This window comes from Hyposmocoma kahamanoa, unplaced genomic scaffold (assembly GCF_003589595.1).
Source record: "Hyposmocoma kahamanoa isolate Upper Pololo Valley unplaced genomic scaffold, ASM358959v1 62, whole genome shotgun sequence".
Classification (NCBI taxonomy): domain Eukaryota; kingdom Metazoa; phylum Arthropoda; class Insecta; order Lepidoptera; family Cosmopterigidae; genus Hyposmocoma; species Hyposmocoma kahamanoa.
In genome coordinates this window covers 22,905,008-22,918,995 of record NW_020653850.1, presented here as the reverse complement: position 1 = coordinate 22,918,995, position 13,988 = coordinate 22,905,008, and the positions used below count along the sequence as shown (strand labels likewise).

Here is a 13,988-nt window from a genome sequence, read left to right as displayed (position 1 = left end):
CTCGAAAGTAATAAAATTGAGCTTGTGATGTTTGTGCCGATGACTGTGGCGGCAAGACATGACTCGCCACGCATGTGCTATTTTACCCAAGTGCTGATCAGCAGGAATTAACTTTTCCTGTTGTTCAGGCACTAATATATTTAGACGTAAGTACACTAACATAGATAAAGAATTCTCTTGTTCCTAGCCCTCTATTGCTGTGCCCTTACAGGGTATCATATAATAAAGACCTATTTGCTATTTAAGATCTTTGTAAACTTTATATGGAGCAATAAATTGAATTGTACCGGTTTGGACGACTGTAGTCAGATTTTTGAATAAATTAAATTAAAAAACTAAATAGTAATGGCGGCGAAAGTGTAAATGTCAGGTAATATCTACCTGGTAGATACCAACGATAGGCTAGGCACCCACAGTCATAAGTGTCAATGAGGCTAGTGTACTGACGAGTCAACATATGGCAAATGTGTATTATGTATTACAACAGTAATGTTACTTTTGTGTCTTTCAACTGTCTATTCATGTCGTAATCTTAAAAAGTACGTAGGACTTGCCAGTTGTTTGTTTCTTAGTGTACACACTACTACTTGGTACTTGGTGCAACGGGCTAGTTTCCGGTGTACACACTGCACTCACGTAGCCATGTTTGGTTTTAACTATTTGATCTGAAGTGCACTCCATTACCGCCATAGTACTGGACGTTACTGCCGTCACAATAGTTCAATGTGTGGCTCAAAATTTAAGAAAAATTCACGGTCTAATTACATAAGGATTAATATGAAATACGTTTACGAATTTCCGCACTCCATGTAATAAATTTGAATAATATGTCGACGATTGGCGACGCCACTCTATGCAAGCGAAACGCTCAACAAATCAAGTTCAAAACAACAAAATCACAGTAATATTTAAGTTTTTATGAAATGTAACGATGTTTTACTATCATCATAATTATTAAAAATTTTTTTGTGAAATTTCCCTCATTTGTTATAATTATTACATAGGGCGCACTATAAGTTTCCGGAACTGACCACTTACATAAACAATATTTAAAAAGCAATTACAACATTTGAAAATAGAACTCTTTGGCTGTAGAATACAGTTTGCTTGATCTGAATGTCACTTGTTTTTACATTATGGCGTCATTTTAGAAATTGGTTGTCTACATCACCATGGATTTAACTCGTGAAAATTTTCGTAGTATGATTTTCTACGACTTTAATTGTAATGTAACAGCTCAGCGGAGCTTGTAACAGTTCGGCATATGTAGCAGCTCGGCTTCAAACGCTTTTGGCGATGAAGCACCATGCAATACGACCATTTATAGCTGGTTTGCAGAATTCTAATGCGGTCGTTTGAATCTCAGTGACGAATTTCGTGATGGTCGCACCTCCACTGCTGCGAACAACAAAAACATCGACGCTGTGCGCCGTATCACAGTGGTTCAGCTCTCTAAGAAGGGCGGTCATAGGGCTTTCGCGCAGCTAAATGTTATTGAAATGCATGTTAATGCATATAATTATGCTATATAATGATGAATTGAGGTACATAGAAATAAAATAAGTGGATTTTGATAAAATAATAACAATATATTTAGTAAAAAAAATGTTCATTTCAAAAAATAAATTTTCATGAACAACGATTAAATTGCAACAGCTAGTAATCTCAATTACATTAATATAATAAGAAGAACAATAATGTTAAATATTAAATAGACATCTAATTAACCTATAATTACAAATATAATATAAAGGTATGTACACATTAAAATAGATTATCGCTAAAAAATATCTAAAGTAATTAGTTCTACCTTAATTCTAAACATTACAACTTATACTTAAACACATAATAACATTAACACGTCTTTTGATAGAACAGACTTCTTCTTTTGTGGCAATTTCCGTAAACTGGAAATATATGGATCAGAATTAAGAAGAAGTCTGTGCATGAGGTCGGTGTTAGTGTCAACTCGAGACGTTTTTCTCGTGTTGTCACGCCTAAATTGTTTATATAATTTATTACACGATTCAGCGGCCTCTTCGGAGAGCTCACCGATAGATATTAAGCAATGATCAATAACTTCCGATCCATGAATTAGTACTTTATGAATAGAAGAAGGCAAGTTATACCGTGGATATGTTGAAACAAGTTTGCGCGCAGTCTCTAAGGCATAATCTTTAAAAGCTAGTTTATTGATTTTGTAACCCGACGAAAGACACTGCAGCAGGTGATAACATCTATCGAGAAGAGTTTTGTCTAAGCCAGTTATTTCTGCTGATATAACTGAATTAGAAAAAAATGTTCTTGCAGTGTTTCCGTCGTTTGATGTGCCACTTCCTCCACTTCGCGGTTTGTCAACAATCAGACCTAATCTTTTCCTGAACTGCTGCTGTAGAAATTGTTTGCAAGAAGAGCTTTACTTTCAGCTGAACGCGCTTGCCATGTTTTAAAATCTAATCTATATGAAATGCGAATGAAATATTCGAAAAATCTAATCCACGAATGGAGGGGAGATAAGCCAAATTCATATTTACTACTGTCTACTGATTTGCTTAGACATTTGTCAATATCGTTCATCTCTTTTGGTGTCGCGCTACAAATATAGCACATACTACAGGACAAGTCACTAAGAGCACCACATACTTTACCATCAACCATAGTCAACTGTAAAGAATGCTGTATCTTAATTTCACAGCCCTTGAATGTAAAAGAAGACGGTTGTAAATTATCAATTTTATTTTTGAAATAAGATTCTTCTTTCACAGAAAGTTCCTTTGTCTCCTTAGCAAATTGGAACCGAATAGGTCTACAGTACCGAGTAGAAGAAGGGCGCGGATTTTTCCAGACAATTTGGTCTGGATCGGAAGTATTTGATTTACAAATTAATTGCAGCGGACAATATGACGTTACAAATAAACTACCATCATCATCCTCGATACTAGAATCTGAAAATTTCTGTTTATATTCACTATGCCCCGTACTACCATCAAATCCCCACTTACCAACTAAAACAAATTCTTTACTGATATCAACATTACTTAGGACGTCACTTTGAGATTCTAGTATACGAGTTGTAGTATGATCTAACAAAGACTGTAACTCTATTTCGGCAGATGATTCTGTGACAATTTCATCCGAAGGATAACACCTCTTCTTAGCTTCCAACACTTTATGGTATGATGGTAATGCATTCTGTGATTTTGAATTTATGAACCGTCGTAATAACAAATACTGATGCTTGGTCAATTTAGCTTCAGTTATTAAAGATAATACTTCGTCAGTGTTGAATTCCATAGAAGAGGTGTTAGAACGGTTGGAATCGTTCAGTAACGAATTTATCGCGGAATTATCTACCTTTGCCAACTCTGCTATCCTGCGTCGCTTCGACCTCTCGCTGCAGTCTTCGAAGTCCTTCCGATACTGATGGCCACTCGTAGACGGACGATCACTAACCGCCGCCGCCGGTTGCTGGATATTAGGGTGAGAAGCTGCAGAAGTTAGGCGGCAAACTTCGTTTATGTGCAGCCAGTCACCGTATTTAGCAACCATACGGGAATGTGATCGCCTGACTTGCTTCCAATATGTGCAAATTTTTTTACAGAGATACGAAATCCTGTTTTCCAACTCATCTATCCGGAAATTTTCAACATCGGGCAGTAGTTGTGTCAGAGAATAAAGAACTCGATTAGATCGGTCTGCGTCAGAATCACTATCTTTAATAGATATCCACGTATCAAATACAAGCGTTCTAGTGAAAGAACACTTAATATTCGCACCTAAAACAAAAAAAAGGAATTTGAGAAAATTAAAGCATAATAGAAATTTCGTAACAATTGCTACGTGTTTGAACGTACGGCGTAGACCCTCTGTACTGTTCAAGAAAGCAGCTAGAAGCAGCCAAATTCAGTTTAATTTCAAAATAGAGACATTAACAAACATTTTGATATATATACCCCCGCATGACTTATAAGTCATGCGGGGATTTTGGGGGGAAAGTAGTTAAAAGTTTCATTGAACATGAACAATAGAGAAAAAAGAAGTTGAAAATTTCTCTGGCGTAGCATCAAATTTTTAATATTAATTTTCAATTTAAAAATAAAAATAATATACAAAATACGTAAGACATACCTTCAACTTGAATCTCCATAGCAAAAAAATTGGTCACTAACAATTGATTCTCGGAAAAAACGGCGTCAGGCGGTTCGGGTAATTTGCACGTGGTAATTACACTAAAACGACTAATTTAATGCGTTCACTTCCGATGCACAAAAGTAAATGTGACATCTACCTGATTGAAATTCTTTTTATACCCTTTAGTAGTACGACTAGTTGTGAGTAATTAGGCTACGTATCATAGCATAATTCATACCTCGGGATTTTGGGCGTATGACCTACTACTGAACCACCGTGCGTATGATCAAAACAGACAAGCATGTGACATACCACGAGATTCGGGCATCTTCAGGCATAGCATGAGTGAAATACAATCAATACTACACAAACATTTGGGTGTGAAAAAGCTGTGTTCTCGGTGGATCCCACACAATTTGACTGAGGCTCAAAAAACGGATCGCGTCACTTGGTGCAATGCCATGCTTACCAGATTCATCGAAGGGGCTTCAAATTTGGTGTGGGACATAGTAATAGGTGACGAAACATGGATTTATAGTTACAATCTCAAAACAAAGCAGCAATCGAGCGTATGGGTCTTTCGAGATGAGCCGAAACCAACCAAAGTGGCGCGCGTGCAAAGTGCCTCTAAGCGGATGAATGCTTCTTTTTTTAATAAAACTGGATACGTGGCTACTGTTGCTTTAGAGAATCGTTGTACCGTGAATAGTTATCGGTACACGACCATTTGTTTGCCGGAAGTTATTGACAAACTCCGTAAAAATAACCGTAAACGCCGTCATCTTGCACCACGATAATGCCAGTTCTCACACGGCCAGACAGACAAATGAATTTTTGAATGTGAACAACGTTGACCTTACGAGCTATCCCGCGTACAGTCCCAACCTGGCACCTCGTGACTTTTATTTTTTTCCAAAAATTAAGAACCAGTTACGCGGTCAACGATTTTCATCACCTGAAAAGGCTGTCGAAGTGTATGAAAAATATGTTTCAGAGATGGTCACGGAGGAGTGGCATAAATGTTTTCAAAATTGGTTCATTCGTATGAAAAAGTGGATTAACGCTAGCGGAGAAGATTTTGAGAAACAATAAATTAATTTCTGACCATTTATAGTATTTTTTCTTATTCATTCCGGAAACTTATAATGCACTTCACGTAAAAACAAAGATTTGGAAAAATCCTTTGATATGGCCGGATTTAAACCGATGTCTTCTAGCAAACCATAACTTCTTGAAAATTACAATTATTATTTATTTAAGGTCGAGTGTCTTGCACACCGGTTTTCATGGTGTCGCCACCTCTGAGGTTCCGGGTACGATCCCCGGCCGGGTTGGTGTAGAAAATTAACTTTTCTATATTGTCTTGGGTCTGGGTGTTTGTGGTATCGTCGTTGTTTCTGATTTCCATAACACAAGTGTTTTAGCTACTTACTCTACGTTCAGAGCAACATATGTGATGTTGTCTAAATATTAGGGGACATTTTATAGCTCTGTAGAAACATCTGAGCAAAAACGATAATTAAAATACGACTTAGCAGTCAACATTCGTAACAAACGACAGTAATTAAGTGTCAAACTTCACTGACGTCTTAAAATAGCGAAATATTATTTGATTCTAAACCGCAGCTCTTCTCCGAGAAAATATGAGATCAATTCAAAATTTAGGGACACAAGGAAAGTCTCTTTGCTTTTGTGCTGCTGTGTGGAAGCACAATCATCAGCTGTAAGAATTGTCGGACTTTTGTGACAGCCTGTATATTTAGATGCATATTTTATTTAATTGGCACTGTAGTATAATGGGTAACCTATTTGACAGGGACAGGGAGGACCGAAGAGACCGCGACAGAGACCGTGGTGGCCGCGATAGAAGGGACCGAGATCGAGATCGCGACCGGGAGCGGTTTTCGTCTAGAGATAATAACAGGTTAGTTTGGTTTTAATTTTTAAAGCCTGTAATCAACACCAACACATATCGCCTCCTTTAGCTAGAATGGACTTGAAACTTGAAATTCTGACGAAAAAAAATGTATCGAGTTCTTAGGTTTTCGCGATTGTTACACATAGGAAATGAAACTATTTTTCCGGATTTAATTCGCGTATATTTGTTTTTTCAAACAAACCGACGTTTCGAGCCCTTTACGGGTCCCATGGTCACGGTTGACTGAGGTGGTACAGTCTTCAACCAGTTATGTCTAATATTAATGCAAACCACCCTATTTTTTCACTATAGTTACAATAGTTATTAATTAAATACCTTATTTTTAATTTTACAAAGAAAACATTCCAATTTACGCTACATTAAGTTTTACAAATTATTTTATCAAATGAATTTTTATTAAGTTCAATTTATTATTAATTATTAATATATATTGTCTTTGTTTAACTACTGCGTGCCGTCGTAAGCCAAAAGAGAGAGCACTACATTGATTTATGTCAAACACGGGAATCGAAAATACTTAACATCATCTTAAATGCCAACTGTCCTCATTTTACCATTTTTGGAGTACCCTTTGATAACCGTTTCCGGTTGTCTAAGGGAAGTACATCAAATGTCAAAACCAATTTTGGCCAAATGTTTTATTGAATTATTCGCATGAATTGTAATGAAATGGACAAAAATATTGACAGTGAGAACAATTAAGTATTGATTAAAATGCGTCGATGCGGCATTAAGGGGTGCAGCAGTAGAAAAGGCGGAAATCTACCTTATGTTACGTTACACTGTGTGTTATTTTTTTGTCTATAAATCATACAATAGCCAAAATATCTCATGTAATAGACTCATTTAAGTAGTTTATTCATAAGTCTTGTCGAATTTTGCTTTGTTTACTTTAGATTTCCTGTTTGTTAGTATGTTTTGATGATTGTTGATAACGATTATTTTGAGATGGTGTTGTTCTTGTAAGCAGACATATTATCGACATTCTGTTATTAAAACAATTCGCTACGAGGTTTTTATTATTTCATTATTATTATTTTTAAAGTTTACCTACAAATGAAAAAAGAAAGAAAGAATGATTGGAAATTATAGGACTGCCGAACATAAACATTGAATCAAATACCATCTTCGTTTGTTCACTCATTTTTGAAGAGTCAAATTTTAATAGAACTTTGAATGCAATTAGATCATGTAGATAATGCAATTCCATCGTTACATTTATCGGTAAATAACTTCATATTTAATTTTGATTAAAATGACTCATTGCTTGCCTAGTAATAATAGCCTAGTCTTAATCATACTTTGATTACAAACTTAATAATAAACTAAACTTCTATTTGAACAGAGAACGCAGTCGCGAGAAATCACCCCGCAATGCAGCTCCAGAACAAAACCCCGAGAAGTCCCTGCAAGAACGCCTATGGGAAATGGCGAATGGCAAACCGGCAGACAGGCTGGGGCAGGACAAGCCACAGGAGTTCCAGGAGAACGAGCGCCCCGACCGCGAAGATATGGGCCGAATGGACCGGCCGCCTCCTCTGTTGGATCGTATTCCGCCACTGCTGGATCACGGTAAATTTTTGTATTTTCTTATTTGGACACATTTATAGCACGAGGGCTATGAGAACATTTATGTGTAATTTAGACTTTTATCTTCCGCGTAAATTATTTAATATTTAGTTTCGTATTCGGTGATGGCGCCGCGCGCCGCCACTCGTAATTCGTACAATAAAACTGATCAAAATGGTTTGTATAAACATTGTTTAATTATAGGTTACGCGTCCCCTTGCCAAAGTCGTGAACTTTGCTTTTACAGAAGCTGAGAAAGGTCCAGAGAGCGAGAGCGGCTGGACACAGCTGCCGCCGCCGCGCCTCCCTCCCCCGCACTTGGCCGCACCCTTCCGTGCCGGTGAGTACAACTGTAATATATTAACTATCTATTGTTCACATCATTTATATTTTATTCCATCTGTATTTTATTGCACATACTTCAAGCTTTTCTTTCTGTACTTTAAACCACGATATTTTATAATCCACATATTCTTTTAAATATTTGTTCATCAAAATCGCGAAGTAAAGTTATTTCAATTTACAGAATTGAGAATGAGAGGGCCACCTAGGCAGCCAATGAGAGGTAATGTCCGCACCAAACTTGGCTCATCTCGATGTTGTATTTTATTTTGTAATTATGTACTAATTACAATATTACAGGGCCTTGGATGGACGGACCAGGACCTGGACCGGTGCCTTTCGGACCTCGCTTCAACGGAATGGGGCCTCCTTTCAATCGACCTCCCTTTGAACGACCACCGTTTGAAGGTGGTCCGCTTTTCGATGGCCCTCCAAGATTTGAGCGCCCACCATTCAATCGAATGCCGTTTGAGAACATGAACCGGCCGCCGTTTGACGGTCCCCGACCTCCATTCGATGGACCGAGACCTCCTTTCGAACCTCTGCAGCCTTTTGATGGCCCTAGACAACCTTTCGATGGTCCAAGACCGTTTGAAGGAGCACCATTCGACGGAGATCGCAATTTTGATGGCCCACGTTTCGACGGGCCACCCGAGTTCTTTGATAGAAACAATAGACGATTTGAAGACCGTGAACATTTTAATGACCGCGGCGGTTGGAACGGCGATAGGGATAGGGACAGGGGAGAATGGGAAAGAAGAAACGAATGGGATGACAGAAGAAGAGATCGAAGGTCCAGAGACCACGAGGATAGGTTCAGGGATAGAAACGATCGAAGAAGGAACTTCGATGAGAGACGACGTGATGATAGGAATCCTAATTCTAGAGACGATCGTAGCTTGAGTAGGGATGAGAGAAATACTCCCAAAGATGACAAGGGTCCAGCTAAAGATGACAAAAGCAATACTTCTAAAGACGATAAGACCAATACCGCTAAAGACGATAAGAGCAATACCTCTAAAGAAGAAAGAAACCCTAGGCGAGATAAGGACAGGAAGTCCAGGTGGGGTGCTGCTGAAGAAAGCACAAATGAAGAAGCCGACAAAGCTCTGGAGCAAACCGAAGTTAGTCAAGTCACTAACAATGAAAGTACGCAGCAAAAAAATAGTGAAGTTGGCTCTAGTCAAGTTGAACAAAATGTACAGAATTGTGGCACAAACAACGCCCAGGAGAGGTCAGAAGCACAAAGTGAGAGTAGAAGGGATATTCATCAGAATGAAGAAGAAAATGTCTGGGAAATCAATAAAGAACGCGAGCGCAATTATCGTGAAGAGAACAGCGCACCAAGTTACGATGGGAAAGATAATAGAGAAACTAAAGACAGTGACGAGCAAAACACTGAACCTGATAGCCGTGAAAGAGACTCTGCTGACTACAAAGCTCGACATTGTGACTCGGGTGATAACAATAGCCAAGACAGAAATGCTAATGATTATAATAATCAAGAGAAAGATGTAGCAAATTTTGACGATAACAAGGAAACAAATTTCGTTTATGACAGCCGGGAAACTACCATCGCCGATTGCGATAAACAAGAAAACAATGAAACTAGCTATGATAAAGAACAAAATGATCATTACCAAAGCCAAAGCAAAGTAAGTTACCCCGAGGAACGACAACCGATACAAACAAATGATACTGCACCAGCGTTATATGATGTTGACGATGCGGTCGACACTAGTTTTTCTACGCCCATAGAAAAAGAAATGCCTGCCCCTGTCATTGAAAATGAGCCTACATGGCCAGGGAGCGAAAGCGCAAAGGCAGATATTTTCATCCAGGATGAAAAAGAACCAGAACCACAAAGTACAGAAGCGCAAACCAGCGTCGAAAGCAAAGAAGGAATTGCTTGACACAGGCGAAGATGGAAAGTTGGATACTTCCAGTGGAAATGATTCGGGTGACGCGAGGAACCCCGACGAAGACGCGGTCACGGCGCGATACAGTTCCAGCTATGTTTCCGAACGCAGTGTTATTTTTATTGTAGACAATTTTAAGAACCGGTGATATTTTTAAATTTAAGATTGTTGCTGAAATGACTGCCAACACATTTGAAAGTAAACCGTGATGTTGTTTTTTAAGAAATTTCGAACACATAGCTTGAACTCGTTTAGCCGACAGCCGAAACCATATAACGCCAAAGATTTTCTTTTTTTATATTCACAAAGTTGAAATATACGAGTGCCTTATTGGTTACCGAAGTGGTGTTTTGTTTACCGCCGACTCGCGTCACCACGGGCAGAAGAGGAACTCGCCTGGGCGCTCAAGTCGAGTGACCCGGGCAAGGTACGGTTGCTAACAGATATCATACAACGCGCGTCTAGAACAATTGCTCATTTTTTCTATAATTTCTTAGACCAACATTTATAATTGTCTAAAGTTCTGTTAAATAATCACGTTAATTTTAACGCCATAGATCGCGTGTTGCAAAATTTTGAATCTAATTAGGTTCCGATTTTTATAATTCATTAACGTACCAATTGTACTCGGCGGGCGCTTTTTATCATTGTTTGGTCATGTCGAAATGGATTATCCTTGAAGTAGTTCAATATTAATAACGTGAGTAATTTAATTTCAATTTCAAAATATAAAGATGATTCCATTTCGACATCATTCTAATATCGCTAGCAATGTGTGCAAAATACCTCGGCGACGCCCGTGTCACCCGAATCAGCCTGGAACGTTCTGGAAGGATCGAGAGTAATCGGCATGAAGAGAAGATGTTCTACTCATATCTATGTAATTCTACGGAATTTTTCTTAGCGAATTATGCCATTTTCACTACACCCTTGTTAACGATTTTAGTTATCTTTAATGATAGTTAGGTTAGTTGTTAGTTACTTATATTTGTTTATGCGTTTCGACTGCATTAAAACTATGTTAGGTCGATATTTTAGCTTTCCAAATGGCTATCAATATTTCTGATATTAACCACACTTGTACAAAATTTTAATGATATTGAGAGTTAAAATTAGTTTAGTGAAAATATTTTGTCACTTTCTAGTATAACTATTCGCTTTGTACTTTTCTCTTTAAAATAAATTGGTGAAGGTAGAAATTGGATTTGAAAATGAATTAAATAATTAATATTTAAAGTTACATGGGTAGATACGTGATTTTATAAATTTATAGTGATATATATATTATATATATATTAAAGTATTTATCACCTTTTTAAAGTAGGATCAATGATTAAATGTTTTACGTTCTATAAACTCGACGTGTATCAACACGCGTCCATCATTTCATTGTTTATATGTAACATATTTTTATATTGCAGAGTAGTCAAAGGAATTCATTGATTTATCAAGTTGTTTCTGAGGTGAAAGGATCTTAGGTATATTAGATTTATTAATCGAGTAAGCAATTTATAATTTAAATTCATGCTTCAATGTTTGTCATATTTGTGCTTGAATAAAATTTATTAAAATCCAATAATATAATTTTATTTGAAAATTTAGGCGGGAGATTTTAGGTTACGACGTTCTGGCAAAGGGGTTGTGATGAGGTCCCTTTTGCACACATTGTCTGGATTTTGCCTTTTCTTATTTGCATTACAGCTTTTGCAGCAATTTTGAGCCTGTGGTCTTGAAAACTTACAGAAGCAAGAACGATTTGATTTTTTTGGCAACGTCATCGTAGATTTTATTGAAAATAAATTGTATATAAATTACGTTTTTAATCTGATTCAATGTTAATAGAAACTTAAGTGTGTGTTTTAATTTAGTTCCTAAGTTTTACATTTTCTAAATGTTAGCGGAGTCTGAGGTTTGTTCAAGTAACAACTTTCAAAGGAAAGTTTCAGATGAAACCTCAGATTCGGACATAGAAGTCTGTGAAAAAGAAAGTGTTTTTATGAAGAATTTTTTTTATTGATTTCCCAATGCAATCAAATGACTACGGTGCATACAGCTGACGGGAAGATTTATAAAATAAATAACGCAAGGGCGAAATCCAGAATATCCTCTATACCTTGCTAAAAAGTTGAAAAGAGGGTAAAAGTAGGACGAGTATAAGATGGTATGGATTCTCCACCATGTTGCGTAACCTTTCGCACGATGTACGAAGAAACCTTTCCACGATATCCCTGTCAAGTAAAGTCGATTTTACATAGCCTGGCTTAGAATTATGAAGCGTCTAAACCAAGTCGGGCGACGATCGCTTGCCCCGCCGAAGGCGGCAAGCTACCGGTGTAAACGCTGAGTCTTCTGACGATGGTAGTTTGCAGCCGAAGTCGGCCGAAACGACTGGGTGCGTTGTCACCTTTGGCAAGGCAAAGTAGTCCGCCGAAGGCGGCAGACGACTCGGTGTAAATGGCGAGTCGCCTACGGCCCGGTGGTGGTAGTCTGACGACCCGGTGTAAATGCGCCATTATAATCTTTTAGGGAGCCACCAAATAATCGAAAGAAAGATGATACGAAAATGGCTTGTGCCGATCAAAAAAGTTTTCACCCATCTAGACAATCACTTCTGTGTCGTCAGTGAATAAGCCACACTAATCCCAATCCCATAAATATTATTTTTTATATACGGTTACACCCAGTCCTCCGATCGGTAGAAGTAGCGGGAATTTTTTCCCATACTTCCGATATATCATTTGACGGTTCCAAAGTCATGATCGTAAATGAGTCCTTCCCACAGCATTCCCATGTTAATTAATAGTGCTTTTAAACTAGACGCTCTTAGGGTCATATTTCAGAGCTCTACTCAATGCTCAAGTTAGGATTTGAGCAGACTTGAGTTAATTTCAAGCACTGGAAATACGACCCTAAGGGCAAGGACTTACGTATGATTTTCAGTGCTCACTGCAATACTCAAGTTCTGACTTGAGTATTGAGTAGAGTTCTGGAGTATTATACCCTTTGAAGCGCTTCAGTGGCGCTGCAGTCGCACCACTACCTACTAATGTAAATATTTTGAAGGGCCATCGTCGTGATACTCGTAGCGCCACTTACAGTCACAATTAGTGAACTAAAAATTACTGAAGTGCTTTGGACGCGCCACTGCAGTGCTACAAACGTCTAAAGGCGCCCTAGTCTGCGGAGTCGGTAAGGGCCATAGATTTAGTATATAGGTACGGGCGCATCGCGTTCGAAGAGTACTTACTTTCTCAAACACGTATCTTTTAGAGTGATTATTTTATTATTAATTTATATTATAATAGAAAGAAATAAATTTCTTTTCTTATTTGTATGCATTACTTTAAGGATAGGTAAAAGCCAGTGTGTGAATATGAAGGAAATGTGATGTGAAATCAGCAATTGTGTATACTGCATTTTTGAAAAGTAAGGCGACGATATGTTATATGGAATTCTATTAGAATATAACGATTTTATAGATGTATGTAAAAAATGTATGTAATACATGTGTGGTAAAGCTAATCTGAAGGTCGTATTCCAGAACTCTACTCAATGCTCAAGTCAGGACTTGAGTATGATTTCAACTTTTCAAGCACTGGAAATACGACCCCAATAGTATAGGCCTTGAGTATGATATCTAGTGCTTAAAATCATATTCAAGTCCTGACTGAAGCATTGAGTAGAGTTCTGGAATACGACACTCATACTAGTCAAAGAAGTACACGTAAATCCCAGTAAATATTAGTTCCATTCCTTTATTTATAACAGTATTTTTATTGTTATGTATTATTTGTACGCCAGCGTAGAATTTAGGTGGTGAGGTGGGGGGTCGGTCGCCACTCGCGTCCCGCAATACGCGCGCACGAATGAGAACGGGTGGAGAAAATTTCCGACGCTGATAAATGCTCGATGGCGACTGACGCGGCAGCTGGCGGCGCGGCATGGGCAATTTCCAAGTTTTGGGATAAATATGAATTTAATAATTATGGCGCTTCAGTTCATCAAAATTTAGTAGGTTCTCTGTAGTACTTAAAAATAAATATCTTCATATGAAAACTATGTCCAAAGTTAAATATTTTATTCATAAA

At 37.9% G+C, this 13,988-nt stretch overlaps 1 protein-coding gene across 1 annotated transcript in view; it reads left to right on the top strand.

The window, feature by feature from the left end:
* The window catches only part of LOC113229502 (splicing factor, arginine/serine-rich 15), a 28,734-nt gene extending 17,623 nt beyond the window's left edge, over positions 1 to 11,111 (top strand). Inside the window, exons 18-22 of the mRNA XM_026463111.1 lie at positions 5,948 to 6,055; positions 7,416 to 7,642; positions 7,887 to 7,979; positions 8,166 to 8,204; positions 8,282 to 11,111. Of these exons, the coding sequence (XP_026318896.1) occupies positions 5,948 to 6,055; positions 7,416 to 7,642; positions 7,887 to 7,979; positions 8,166 to 8,204; positions 8,282 to 9,894 (2,080 nt within the window). The 3' untranslated portion in view covers positions 9,895 to 11,111. The remainder of the gene's footprint in view (positions 1 to 5,947; positions 6,056 to 7,415; positions 7,643 to 7,886; positions 7,980 to 8,165; positions 8,205 to 8,281) is intronic.
* Positions 11,112 to 13,988: the final 2,877 nt, after the last annotated feature.